The sequence below is a fragment of the Lynx canadensis genome, chromosome D2, assembly GCF_007474595.2.
Source record: "Lynx canadensis isolate LIC74 chromosome D2, mLynCan4.pri.v2, whole genome shotgun sequence".
Lineage (NCBI taxonomy): Eukaryota > Metazoa > Chordata > Mammalia > Carnivora > Felidae > Lynx > Lynx canadensis.
Window position 1 is genome coordinate 40,574,232 of NC_044313.2, and position 14,777 is coordinate 40,589,008.

General features: G+C 48.7%; 1 protein-coding gene across 3 annotated transcripts in view; it reads left to right on the top strand.

Moving 5' to 3' along the window:
- TMEM273 (transmembrane protein 273) overlaps positions 1-14,101 on the top strand; it is a 34,402-nt gene extending 20,301 nt beyond the window's left edge. Inside the window, exons 2-7 of one of the 3 annotated variants that reach the window (XM_030335028.1) lie at positions 1,162-1,302; positions 2,318-2,362; positions 3,223-3,363; positions 4,575-4,605; positions 8,901-9,008; positions 12,912-14,101. In XM_030335028.1, the coding sequence (XP_030190888.1) occupies positions 1,162-1,302; positions 2,318-2,362; positions 3,223-3,363; positions 4,575-4,605; positions 8,901-8,988 (446 nt within the window). In that variant the 3' untranslated portion in view covers positions 8,989-9,008; positions 12,912-14,101. The remainder of the gene's footprint in view (positions 1-1,161; positions 1,303-2,317; positions 2,363-3,222; positions 3,364-4,574; positions 4,606-8,900; positions 9,009-12,911) is intronic. The other 2 variants (XM_030335029.1, XM_030335030.1) reach the window with 2 other exon arrangements.
- The last annotated feature ends 676 nt before the right edge of the window (positions 14,102-14,777 follow it).

Below are 14,777 nucleotides of genomic sequence, written 5' to 3' on the forward strand. Positions count from 1 at the left end.
ATGTTCTTTCACCTTTTTCCTTCTCAACCCTGCTGTCAGAGGTCTGAGCTCCTGTGGCATAGGCTCCGGGTGCTTATGCGTGACCGTGTCTCTGTGTTTCTTTCTCTCTGGCTCTCTGACTTTTTCCATCTCACTCTGTGTTCTTTCTTCCTTCTCTATTCAAGTTTCATCTCGGGCTATGTAAAGTTTTTACGCTGCATGCTCCACGTGGAGAGGGATGGTCACCAGGGGAGAAGCCAAGAAAGACGTTCATGTGTCAAGGGGGTAGGGGAGAGACTGTCCCCTTTGTGGGCTGGCCTCGCTTGCTGATGCCCTGCCCTGCCCTGCCCTGTCCCCTGCCTCCTGTCCATTTATGGCAGAGGGGGGCCAGACCGATGTCAGGAAGGGAGCCAAGGTGAGCACACAGCATATGCAGCTCTGAAGTTTGGGCATCAATCTGGAAGTCAGCTCCTAGCCCGGCCCCTCAAAACAGCCCAACCCAGCCATGTGCAAAATATAAGATTTTGTCCCATCCCTGGAATAGTTTTCAACCTAGCTGGAATGGCAGGATTAATGTAAGGAATGTAAAGAAACAATGAAGCTCAGCAAGAGTTTCAGAGAACGGACGAGACCAAGGTCATATCGTACGTGGGGGTGTCTGTGATGTGTGTGCGCGGATGGGCCTCACGTAGGGGCACGCATTTCAGAAGAAAGGCAGAAGTCGTTGAATTTCCAAGACAACCTGTGGTTAGAGCAAGGCTGTGTACCTTTGCTTCACAACTTCTCAGCTTTATCCATCTGCTAAGTGAGGCCAGCGGAAAAATCCTAACCTCCGTTACGATGATCCTTTCCCCTCCAAACACACACAGAGCAAGAGGTCAACCCAACACATCACCCCAGGCAGCACTGACTGTAGTCAGCAGATGTGGTCCTGTGGGGAATGTCTTTACTGAGCAAGTGCCTCTGCCATCTTTCAGCATCCCAGAGGTGGGGGTTGGGAGGTGGATTTGTCTTGGAGCTTAACTGGGGAAGATCCAGCCCCAAACCCCACAGGTGTGGTACTTCCGGTTTCTCTACCTTTGCCTGGAAGCTTGTACCTAGAACCAGGCTTGGATCTCATCACCCCCAACCCCGAAACCCCTCCAGTCCTTGGCCTTAATGGGTGTGGGGTCATTCTTTTAGCTCCCTGGGATTCGACCTTGCAGGACGTCCGGGGCCTCTCAGTGCAAGTCGCGTGGCTCAGACCCTGCGTTCCACTTCTCTTGGCCTTTGGGCCCATTGTCAAGTCTTCAATGCCTTTGGTTCCTCATTCATCAAAGGCAGGTGAGAACAGCTCCTATCTCCCACAGTTGTTGCTCCGAGTATTAAATGTGTTAATGCAAGTGCCTCACCCAGTATTGCCTCAAAGTAAGTGGCCAATTAATGTACGCCTTCCTCTGCAAGGCCTACCACTCTGCCTTAGATCTTCTGGGCCCGTCTGCAGGGACAACGGCCCCCATCTGGAAGCCATGTCTCCTGATGGCAGGAGTCCTCCTGGCTCGAAGAGTGAGGCACCCCTGCTGCGTGCTCTGTCACCGTTATTCACCCATTCGCAGAACGTCTGTTAATACGTCCTTTGTACGCGACGCTGGGTCAAATACTGGGGGGCAGAACCCCCCACAGGGCATGGAGAGCACAGTGGGGAGACTGGCCAGAAGATGCAGTCCGTGGATTAATAGCTGAGAGGCTCTCAGGCCGCAGGGTGCCTGGAGCACGGCAGCACTCTGTAACATTGTTAAATAAATGCTGTGGTCGGGTATGAAGGCTTCACAGGAGGGGGAGCAGGTTGTGGGGCAGCTGAGCCAGGCGTGGGGGCTCGGGAGGAAGTAACATGGAACCGAGGTGGGGAGAAGGAGGAGAAGCGAGAAGATGGGGCCAGGCAGAGGGGGTGGCCCAGGGACAGCAGAGCCTGTGGCCTGGGTGGGGACTGGACGCAGTGCAGTATGGCTGGGGTGAGAGGGTTTGTGGGAATGACAGAAGAAGCTAAAGCGGCAGCAAGGGTCAGAGCTTGGGTCTTGGAGACCATATTAGAGAGCTGGCTGAACCCGAAGGCCACTCGAGGGAACCCCGCTCCCCGTGTGGGTTCGGGGGAGGGCTCTAACATCCCTGCAAGGTTCCAGGACACCCCGTGGCCACCAGCAGCCCGCCTCTGTGTTCCTGAGGCTGGGGGCCAAGCAGGAGGGCCTTCCCGGATGTGGGGGAGGGAGTGGCTGGGGACAGGGGCTCGGCCCTCCACCCCTGGCCTGATCACAGCCAGCAGTTTGGTTCTAACCAGAGTCTGGGTTTTCTTTCTTTACAGATGTTGGAGTGTTAGCAACCGGCAAGTCTGCTGGGGCCGAAATTGGTAGGTGGCTGTCCTGCTTCCTCTGCGTGCAGGGCTGAGGGGGCAAGAGGGGGACACTCCAGAAGGCCTGGGCGGGTGGGGCGTGCAGGGGGTGTGTATGGCTGGTTTCCTGCCTGTCATCCCGGAACAGGGGCTGCACTCACCTCCAGACCTGCCTGAGGAGCTAACACAGTTTACCCCAGGGGCATGGGCCTGCTGGAGAGCCTGTCCTCAGAGGGGTATGAGTCACCAGTGTCGCCCTTGTCTGTTCTCTGTAAGCTGAGCAGCTCCAGCACCTACAGGGCCCTGCATTCTGCCATGCTTCCGTGGCCTGCCCCACACCTGCATGGTTGGTCCCAGCTCCTTTCCACCTCAGGGGCTTGCCTCAGCAGGCATGGTACAGTCTGCCTCCTCCGGGAAGGCTCCCAGCTCCCACGCCAGCCCAGCCCACCCCTGTTACCTGGCATTAGGGTGAGCTCCCAACTGCCCCAGCTGACTCCCCTCAAGATGGAGTCTGATCTTTTCTCTTCCTTTGCCTTCCTGCTCACCACAGAGCAGGCAATGAACACGTATGTGATAAATGAATCAGTGAAAAGATAAGTGAGGAAGGAATACGGGAGGCCAGAGAAGTGAACCATCTGCCGCTGGGGAATGATTCCCTCAGCTGAAGAGAGCAGGATGGAGTTCTAGGAGGAGGGGATAGGGTGTGGGCGAGGGGCAGGGAACGAGTGTGCCCCTGGGCTTCAGCGGATCGGAATGTGGAATTTTAGGGTCCTGCACATGACTTTGGACTTCACCCAGAATGTGAAGGGAGCTGCAGAAGACCTCTGCAGGATGGTGACTGGTTGATGCCCGTTGTTCAATTCCTCCCTGCCCTGCAGATATCAAGTACGCCATCATCGGGACGGCTGTGGGCGTTGCCATATCGGCTGGCTTCTTGGCCCTGAAGATCTGCATGATCAAGAAGCACTTGTTTGATAATGACTCCTCGGACCTGAGAAACTCAAACCTGGGCTTCAACGGTAAGGGAGCAGTGACCTCTGCCCAGCCCAGTCCAGCCCAGCCCAGGATGGTGAGGGCAGCCTGAGGCACCGGGGAGCTCGGAAACTTGGTTGGAGAAAGACTGAAAACCTGGGTAGAAAAGAAACGCAGTGAGCTCTCTGTGTCTCTGTTGATCTCTCTTTCTCCCCTCTTCTTTTTCTCTCTCTGTACTTTTCCATTCTTAAGAATCAGATTTCTTGGAAAAAGGTGGAAGGGGAAGGGGGCTGAGTTGGCTTCAGACAGAAATGTCTATTCTCATATCCAAAAATGTGACCAGATAAAATTGATCCCAGGAGGTGATGAGGCTGGGTGGTGCTGTGAGCTCAGTTGATGTGGGCTGAGTTGCCCATAAATTGGTCTTGCTTGGAGCTGTGCTGGGTCCTCCTGATCCAAACAGAGCTGGGCTTACATGAACTCTGGCAGGTTCTCGGTGTCCCACAGCATCTGCGGGGAAGTGAAACTCACAGACACGGGGCAGACAGTTCGTGAGTTTTGACAGCAAAATACAACAGTGATTTGCATCCCCTTTCTCCCAAGTTGGGACTCGCAAAAATCATTCCCAGTCTGCTTCATGAGATGACGATGCAGTTTTCCATGAGGTTCTCCCAGGGACGAGGAGGAAGGAGCCTCACTGTGTCTCTGCAAAGTGCAATTACTATCTGCGAAGAGAGGCAGAGGGGGAAGTCTGGGCCAGGGAGAGGAGACACAGCCTCTGGGGGCTTCCCGAGATGCAGCATGTCCAACTGAACAAGGGGTTTAATTGGTCACAGGAGTTTGCTGACCATTGCTTTTGTATCCTTAGGAATAGGCGGGGGGAGGAAAAACCCTCTCCATCACAGAATGGGAGACGTGCTGGATCCCTTTAGGGCAAGGGGGTCCAGGAGTTGCAAGTGAAGGGGGATAATGGGGAATGATGAGGGTAGGAGGGCCCTAGGGAAGGCTCGGTTCTACTTATGTGCCCAACTAAGGGGGCTCTAGATGAGACCTGGATGGACAGACTCCAACAGAGCCAAAGGGGAAGGATGAAGAACACTCAGCCCAAGACCACCACCCCCACTGACCCCAACCCAGGGAGCCTTTCAGAGCTGTCTGAGTCAGGCTGGCTCTGACTCACTCCTGCTTGCCTGGCACTGAGTGAGCTGCACCACAGGTCACAGTGTCTCCTTCCTAATGCTTTTCTTTCTCTGTTTAGATTCGGTCACACTAAAGAAGAGAGTCCCAAGGTAAGGTCACTACCGTGGTAAGTGAGGGTATCATTTTTCCTCCTGTTTTATCCATTGTGCTTCCTTGCCTGTCCTCCTAGCCCTTCTCTCTACTCCAAAGTGCTTCCAAGGAGGCCAGAATGCACCCCAAGTCTCCTCTTCCTTTCTATGGTTCAGTGGGTAAGAGTCATGAGAGTGGGGGGGGGGGTTGGCGCACAGGGTACAGTAGCCAAAGGGGACTTGGGCTGGCCTCTGCATACCCTCAGTTCCCTGCCCTACCTCCCACACAGAATCCCTCAGTGCATCCCCCCAACACTCAGAGAGAGGTCCCTAGCCCTTGCCTTGACCCACTTGGGAAGCCCATGTGGCCTACTCCAGGTTAACTGGCTTCCCCACTGGCAATGGGCCACACTGCTCTTCCACATAGAGACTATGTCCTCTGAGGACAACCCTGCCTCAGGACCTTTGCATATGCTCTTTTCTGTCATCTGGAATGCTTTTCTTCCAGATAGCTGCACGCTTGGCCCTTCACTTCCTTCATATCTCTGCTTCAGTGCCATCATTTCATTTTAGATGGCATGTTTGAAATAGAACCCCCTTCCCCTGATTATTGTCTTCCCCTTCCCTAGCTTTATTTTTCTTCATATTACTTTCCATTCACTGACATCATGTGATATATTTCTTTTGATGGTTTTCTCCCCGAGATGTAAGGTCCTTGAGGGTGAGGTCTTTCTTTTCATCTCTGTAACCCCAACACTTAGCACAGTGCCTGCAACAGAGTGGGTGCTCCAAGTAGAGGAGGTGCTCCGTGAGGGCTGGCATGCAGACAGAGTCTGGGCTGAGTGTGGGGGGGGTGGGATTTAGAGGGGATCTGGAGCATGGGGTCACCTCCACTTCTTCCCTGGGACCTCGGACTCAGTGGGTGCTGTGTCGTGAGTATGGAAGGAATGGCGGATTTGTGTGTGAAGGAGACAGACGTGTGGCTCACTGTCACCAGGGTCACGCCCAGGGGGTGAGCTGCAAATGGACTTTCTCAAGACGTTCACTTCCTGGAGGATCTCCCCTCCTTCAGATGTTCTCATTTCTGGGCCCTACAGTGTGTTTCATCAACTCTACCTCCAAGCATTAACCCCTCTCCTCCTTGACTCTCACTGTTTCTCTGTCTCCCTCTCCCCATCCCATCGTCTCCCCCTCCATTTGGCCACCCTACAGGGGCCTCCCCTGGGGGAGCTGAGTGTGATTAGGGTGACCATTTACCTTATCATCCAAATCAGGACTTTGTGAGGGTGGAGAAGAGGCACTGCTAATGACTGTGTGTGATAGGTGTAAACCTGGGTGGTTCTAGAACACTGGAGCCTGTGTTTAGTGGGGTTCACCCTGCGTTTAGTGCCACACAGTTTAGTGGGGTGGCCACACAGTTCTCTTGTTGGCAATGTCACCTCCTCTGCATCTGGGGGTCTCATGCAGGGGAGGGGCAGTCCCAGGGAGCTTTTGGAAATGCATTGTAGAATTAGGGGCATTTATGGGCTGGGAGACCATGCCATGTGTCCCATCTCACATACACATGTTCGTACACACCCAGACCCACACTGGCTGAGGTTGGCACATTCCTCTTTAGAAAAGAACACATGTTAGACACCTCCCAAGTGCCACCAAATCCCTGAGACCTCTCGTGCAGGAGAAGTAGAATTCCAAGTTGGCTGGCTCTCGCTGCCCTGTCCTTCCCCACCCTAAGGGGCCTTCTCACTGGGGCAGCTCTGTCTTCTTTCAGCCCTCGGGGGATTGGCACAGTGATAGGTTCCACTGAAGGTGCAGCTGTGACCCTTGTCAGGAGGACGTCCTTGTCCTGGCTCAGCCAGAGGCAGCACTCCCACTGCTCTGGGCTCTGTGCTGACTCAGGCTCTCCCACTGTAGAGTCAGGGCAGACAGACCTTCATCAGGGCTTCGGACAGGGCTTTGGGCAGACGCAGGTATGGGAGGCCATGGACTGAGTCTAGTAGGATGAGAAGGATTAGCTCCTGATAGTAGGGGGAGAGGGGACCAGGAAATGACTAGATGAACCCCAGGCATAGAACGTGCATTGTCTTTGGGGGTCCAGCTGGTCTCTGTGATGGAGAGCACAAGGTAGGAGTCAGTTTTGGGGTAGATGGGCTATGTCTGCGATGATGAAGAATCTGCCCACGGCATGGCTTCCGGGGACCTCTGCTGGGTGGCTGACACACCCTGGATATGTGGCTACAGACTGTTGTGGCCAGCTCAGGCCCCATGTCATGACGGAGTGGTCCTAGAGATCTTCTCCCCACCCATGGGATCGGGCGTGCTACCTTGGCCATCGAAACCACCCACACACATGGAGGGGAACTTTGAGTTAGGGTACCTTGCATTGGAAACTCCAGTACCTCCCAGAAGTTTCTGAAGACCCTGTTTCAGGAATATCTTAATCATGGAATTCACAAAAATGGCAGATTTCACAAATCCTAATTTCCGGTCCTGGTACATGCGTGTGTGTGCATTGGAGGGTGAGGGGGTGGAGAAGCTCTGATGTCTCATAGCGAGTGATTGACACGTGTGTGTGTGTGTGTGTGTGTGTGTGTGTGCCTGTATGAAGACGCTGCTGTGTGTAGTACAAACAAACCACTTCAAAAGCCTTGTTGAAGCAGCAGTCGCTGTGGCTTTCTGTTCCCCTGTATGATCCTGTCAGAAGAATATCGCGGTTTTGTGTGCATTTAGAAGTTCTGAATTATTTTGAAACCTCGGAACTAGAGGAGGCCATTTTCATAATCCTGAAGAGGTGACTGTAATAGTCATTCAAAAATAAACATGGTACAAGTGAAGTCCAGGAAAGGGAATGTCAAGGAAGCAGGGGGAAAGCAGGTGGCTGGATGAAGAAAGGAAGACATGAACGGCAAGGGAGAGTCGGGCGGCTGGGTGGGAGTCCTCCCCCACCCCGGGGATATAGCCCTGCACCAAGTTCAGGGAAGTGTTCTTGGCACGTAGCAGACCAGAGCTCCTCCACAAACAGGGATTTTTGAAGAGACGGGAGGCACAATTTAAGTTTCCAAAACTGACACTAGATGGAGTCAGGCTGAGTCAGGAAGAAGTTAGACCCGAAAGAAAAAGCTAAGGACAGGCAAGCCGTTCTCCTGGAGCAAAACTTTGCATGTGCTTTTTGTCACGTAGGGATGAGTTAATGAACACCCGGTTCTCCTGTTTTGTGGGTCACACCTCAGTTTCTCCGAAAGGTGAGTTGTAAGAGTGGTCACTTGCTCTGAAAGGGAGAGAGAGACAGTGGCTCTCCGGAGGTGGCCCCCCTGCAGGATGGGAGGGAGTTACTAGTCATGACTGCTTGTGCCAGGATGGCTGGGAGACCAGGAATCAGCAGGGTGTTTTTTTTGTCCCTAAAAAGTCAATATAATGGTACTTCAGCAAGATTTAAAATGAAGCTGTGGGACATTTGCTTAAGCAGAGCTGAGAAAACAGGATTTTAGAAACAAGATCGTTAACTTTCTCGTACTTATCAGTTTTTTCCCTTGAAAGGCCAATCAAGCCATTAACTAACCACCTTGGTCCACACGATGAAAAAAAACTCCTAAACTTTGAGTCATCAAGCTATTGGTTTGGCTGGAGCGTTTGTTTCCTCTGTTGCTTTCAGGTCTCAGTGTGGATGAGGCCTGGGCTTGTGGGATTGGTCGTAGTTCGTATTCCCTGGGTCCTCTTGCCCACATCTCATGCACCATCGATGTGCTCTCACCTTCCTTCTTTTGGAAAACTCTTCAAATCCACCAAAAAGTTGAAAATACCGTGTGATAAAAACATGCACATCCTTCACCTAGATTCACAAGTTGACATTTCCCCCATTTGCTTTACTCTGTCTACATACATTTTTTTCTGATTCACTTAAAAATTAGTGGCAATATCACCCCTAAATTAGCAGAGATATTTTACCCCTAAATACATAACCAGGCGTCTCCTGCATAATCACAATTCGATGACCACATCTGAGGAAATGACTGAAAAATTCAATAATCTCACCTATTACACAGCCCGAATTCAAATCTCTCTGATTGTTTCAGAAATATCTTTTATAGCTCAAGCCTCCCAAACCAGGATACATGGTATTGTGATTTTGTCTCTGTTTAGTCTCTTCTTGTGTTGGACAACTCTGCCTTCTTCCCCTGTCAGTATTGAAGTACTTTTGTATGATGTCTTATCTTCTGGATTTGGCTGACAGTTTCTTCCCCAGTAGATGAAGATTGAGAATTTTGTCAACAACACTACGGAGGTGACATTGTGCATCGTTTATTGTCTTACATCAGGAAGCACATGACGCCAGGTTCTCTCACTGTTGGTAATGCTGTGTCTGATCACTTGGTTAAGGAAGCGACTGCTAGACCTCTGTGTTAGGGAGACCAATTTTCCTCTTTGTAAGTAGTCGATAATCTGCAGGGTGGTACTTTGAGACCACGTGAACATCCTGACCCCCACTGATTCTTTGCCCGATGATTTTATGTTTGTTCACAACCCACGTTTGAATCAGTTATTGCACTGGGAGTTACAAAATGTGGAGTTTCTAATGCTGGCATCCCTTCTTATTCTTCTAGAAAAAAGGACTTTTTCCTTCCCCCTTTTCTCTTTCTCTTACTTGTTGAATATCATTACTGTGGATTTCAACATATTATAATTCATTACCATCATAGATCTTTGTGACGTTCAAATTGTCCTCAGTTTGTCCAGTACCAGTCACTTCTTGGTGGCTCTTGAGCGTTTCCTGGGCTGACACAACACAATATCCCCAGCTCACCGTGTACTGTCCCTGCTTAGACCTGGAATCACCCATGTACCCCTTAGAGATCCCCTGTTTTTTCTTTTTTGATGTGAAATAGCTTTTAGAAGGCAAGATCTGGACACAGTGTGTGCTTGTGTGGCTCCGGAGACATCATTGCTTCTAGGTCCTCTCAACACACAGACTCAGGAAATGTATATTTGAGCCACAAACTCAATACCAGAAGCCTCTTCTTAAGCTTTCCTCACTCCATATTTCTGTTTTGCCTCCTCCAAAGTGACAGCTGTGTTCCACATAAATGTTTTTACCCTTTATCTATCTTCCAATACCACAAAAAATACTTCCAGAATCATAACACTATACAACTACAAACTTGCAGTAACCTGAAGATTTCTTTGCAATTCTTTTTATTTAGAATTTAGCCCTCCATATATAAAGAGTATTATTTTCCTTTTTAAAAAATTTTTATTTAAAAAATTTTTAAATGTGTATTCATTTGTGTGTGTGTGTGTGTGTGTGTGTGTGTGAGAGAGAGAGAGAGAGAGAGAGAGAGATCAGGGGAGGGGCAGAGAGAGAGGGAGACAGAATCTGAAACAGGCTCCAGGCTCTGAGCTGTCAGCACAGAGCCCGACGCGGGGCTCGAACTCATGGACTGTGAGATCATGACCTGAGCCGCAGTTGAACGCTTAACTGACTGAAGCACCCAGGCACTCCTAAACAAGGATATTTAGAAAGCCATAAAGGTGGCAAATAAAATGGAGGAAAATAATATTTTCCATAATGATGCTGAGAGAGATTGCCACTTGGGAAAAAGAAAAAATTGGATCCACATGTCATACTATGCACCACAATAAATGTCGAATGGATCAGAGATATAAATAAAAAACAAAACCTTATAAAAACTAGAAAAAATATATGTGTGTACATATGTAAATATGTTTTAATTTTATAGAAACTGTATATAGATAATTTTAATTAACTATAGTTTTGTAAAAGGAACACAGCGAGATAAAGCAGAAACTATTGAAAATTAAAAAAAAAAGAATGATAAATATCCTGGTTTATTTGGACTATTTCTGGACTTGGTATTACTTTCCGTGGTATTTGTGATTATTGGTGTTCTGGCACCACACTCCGACTTGTGCAGGCTTTATGGCTTGTTCCACCGTCTGGCGTGCTCCCATTGTGTTTCCTATTCAGGGGCACGTTTTTGCTATCCTCTGTTAGCCATTCTTGCGTATTTGTTTTTCCCTTTGAACTTCAGAACCAACTCCACGACCTATCCACAGAACAAACACCTTGGTTTTTTTGTTGGGGTTGCATCATGTACGTGTATTAAACTGAAGACGATCGACTTCTTTACGACGTTAAGCAGTCCTTCGTGGAAGGGGACTTTATTTGCAAGTCTGTGTTAATGTGTCTTAAGAGAGCTTTTGGCTTTTACCTTATGGGTTTCCCACATTTCTTGTGAAGTTTACTCCGAAATATTTTTATGTTTTTGTTACTTTTAGAAATGGAGTTTCCCATTATGTCTTCAACTTAGTCATTGATTGTTTACGGATTGTTTTTTGGTATGTTAATGTTATAGTGGCAGCCTTATTGAAAGCTTTTCTTGTGTGTGTGTTTTTTTTCTTCTTGATTTCCTTGAGTTTTCATAACAGATCTCCTTTCCCAGTTCTTATGTCCCTAATTGTTTTCTCCTCTCTGACTGCATTGGCTAAAGCCACCAATGTTTTTTGTTTTTTGTTTTTTGTGTTTTTTTTTTTTTAACGTTTATTTATTTTTGAGACAGAGAGAGACAGAGCATGAACGGGGAAGGGTCAGAGAGAGGGAGACACAGAATCGGAAACAGGCTCCAGGCTCTGAGCTGTCAGCACAGAGCCCGACGCGGGGCTCGAAGTCACGGACGGCGGGATCGTGACCCGAGCCGAAGTCGGCCGCTTAACCGACTGAGCCACCCAGGCGCCCCTAAAACCACCAATGTTAAGGAATTGCACGTGCAGCCTCTAAAAGTCTCTTTCTCATTCTCTAGATACCCAACCCAGGTCTGCAGCCTGATTCACCTGCTAATCCAGCCAGCAGCTGCTATCCCAGCCTCTGCCCAGCTTATCTGTTCTTACAGTTCTTCCTGGCTCTCTGGGGGCTGGTGACACAGCTGTATGCAGAGGAATGGCTGCTGTGCTGGAGAATAACTTCCTCCATGGAGATGGAGTAGCTCACAGGTGCCACTTCCCCAGCTCAGGGTGACCGGGAGTAGGAGGAGCCTGCATTCCTGGTTTCCCCCATCTTCTATAGACACCTGTATCTCAAGGGCAAATGCTGCATATATCCAGCTACTTCAGATCCTCTTCCTAACAACATCAGAAAGGGTCCTTTGAACTCAGGACTTGTTAATGGGGTGATGAACAGAAGGGGATGAACTTTCTCTTGAGCCCATGGACCTCTAGACCATCCGGCTCAAACTTTGGACCCATCATATTTTAAAAGAGGAACACAAAAATCTGACAGCCGTTAGACTCTCTTGGAATCCCATCAGACTTCTCTGTCACCATCCTCGCTCGTTTCCAATTTGTGTGTCTTCCATGTTGGCTCTGCTGCCATCAAGCTCTGCAGGCCTGACCTCAACCTGTGTCCTTAGTCCTTCACACACGGGGTAGGTAGTATTGCCTCTTTTATGGCCTTTGGCTTGGCTTATCCCATCGATGCTTAATTCTGCCCGATCTTCGTGCTCTTGCTGTCCCTTCTCCCATGTTAGATATCAAGATATTAAACCTGAGCATGAATAATCAAATGACATAAACAAGTATGCAACATTCCATGTAAACATAAATATGTCATTCCGTTATAATTACAACTATTATGTGAAACTACAGTGAAGCGTTGGTATGAATTCAATCTCTGTGCGTGGAAGTGTTGGTGAGGCCTTTAGCTGAGAGTGGCCACAGCACGGTCTGTGTCCTACTTTCAGCCTTAGCTCTATTATCCTGGGGTCCGGTTTGGTGACCTCATCTTTTCTTCTGTGTTCCTAATTTTATATACATATAGATAGATCGGTATAGTAGATATGCTATGTGTGGATAAGACTCACTCACCGTAACAGCTCACGGTCAGACTTGAAGGTATCAGTTTCTAGTTACATTTGCAAAGGTCTGTCTACCTTGTTCCTTGTAACATCTCCCCAGACCCATGCAGTCTCTTCAAGCACATGAAGTGGCATTTTCCTGCAGATATGCCTCTTAACCTTGAGGAATGACTTCTTCCCTTTTTGCCATGAAAGTGGGTGAGGTTTTGTGGCTTGAGGTTTGGCAGGCAGAAAACATTCTCTCAGTTGAGCTCTATCTGAAAAACTGTCCCTTTACCTAGAAGCCACTGGTCTTCAGGTACTTTTCTATGTTGCATGAAGAAATGTCCCACTTTGCTAAGGTATGCTGATGAGTTCTTTCATACCTACTTAACTGTGTGCGCTGCGTAAGCATATGCCGTGTTTAGTCAGAGCATAATCACTTCGTCGATAAGTCTTCCAGATGGTTCTCTTCCTTTTCAGAGATGCACGAGTGATTGAACTCTAGATGAGTGGCCTCTTCAGGAGAAGAGGTTGGGAGGTCTGGACAGCTGCCCACAGCATCGGTCTCAGAGATGTCTTGAAGTTGAGCTTCCAAAGCTCTTGAAGGATCTTCATATGGAACTCAATACCCAGGGCAAGTAATAGATCTATAGTGTCTCTGTCTTGAGGGAAAATATCGATTCTCTTCCACAAGAAGCTGACTGCATAGAGTGAGGCACGAGCACTTTATCCAGAAGTAAGAAATATGGAAGTCAATAAATCTATTCTGCCTATCCTGGTTCTCCATGGAGGAGCTGTTCACGCTTCTATGATAGCATTGTGTCCATATCAATGGAACCTACCCATAGCAAATGGCTTATGGAAATGGGGACCAAAGTCAAGACACAGCCTCCTTAACACCTCCATCTATCAACAGGTATGCATCATTTTCTAGAACTGTTGGCCTCAACTTCTCAGTTGCCATGAGTCCCTCTGCAAAAATTCAGGGGTGCTGAAACATGAAGACCATGGGGCCATCTCCAGTCTTATAAATGAAAGACTGACCTTCTACAGGAAGAAATGGAGGGCTGGGCTGGAGAGGAAGGTGTCTCAGTGACCGTGGGATGGCCTGCAGCTCTGCAGCTCTTTGAATGATGGAACCAACAATGAAAAAGCTGATGGTGTGCCTTATAGGGAGCTACACAAATGTAGGGGATTATCATCATGCTTATGGCATTATCTTGTGGTACAAATGTGAATGACTTTTGCATGGAGGACATGACTGGCAGAGGCTTAGGAACCCCCCCGTCTTTTTATTATTGCCATGAACCTAAGGTTCTGTGACACAGGCCCCATTAACATTTCTCTCCCCCATAATATTAACATTGCATTTCTGGGGCTGCACTATGGAATACTCTCTGCCTTTCCAATTCAACAGAAATCTGAGTGGTTGTGTCGACTGGTTCTCATTGGATTGGGTTACTCTCCTTGTGTGTGATGAAAGATGAGCAATATTTCAAAACAAAGTACTGTGTTGTAATAATTTGCCTGGATTCCCAGGGTGTCTTTTATCTGACTTGATAACAACGTAGTTCATTAGCAGCCTTTGTTAACTGATAACCTAAAGCGGTAACATGATACTCATAAGCAATTTTCTGTGTGTAAGATAGAATAAACCATCTTGTAAGGTATCTGTTAATTGATTTGCGTCTTTTAACAGCATTTTAATTAAGACTTCTGGTTTGTGAATGGCAGAAACACTTATAAACTGAAGAGGAATGCTTCAGGATTCTCAGCAATCATTTTATTTTCTATAGATACGACAAAGCCGTGGGGTCCTCTCCTCCATCCCACATCGTGATGAATTTCCCCAGTGCCATTCCTGGGCTCTGGTCCTGTTTTAGCCCCACAAGAGTTTCCCGGGTGAAGAACACAGAGAAGTATGCTGAAGGCCAGTGCTCTCTCCTTGGGTTTTAAAGGCTGACATGCCGTGGGAGGCAGAATGGGACTCTTTGCAATGGGTCCCTTTGGCTTAAACCCCAAATTCAAGCTCAGCGGGTTCCTTCTGTGGCAGTCCTCCTGGAAGCTCTATGAAGCCCCTCTTGACAACCCCTGTCCTTGGGAGCAGTTCCTGGTGATGGAGGTTCCAATAGGCAGGAGCCTGTGGAAGTGTTTGGAAGCAACCACAAGAAGTCACTGTGCGTGTAGGTACAATGTCATGAGTGAGGGTCATTCTGACTGCCTCACCCAGTGATTTGGAAGTGTGGTAGCAGAGGCCAGGGGTTAGGAGAAACCTCTGTCTTCCCAGCCCAGTAGGCCCCAGGGCCCCCTGAACACATGCAGGTCCTGGAAAGCCCACCTTGGCAT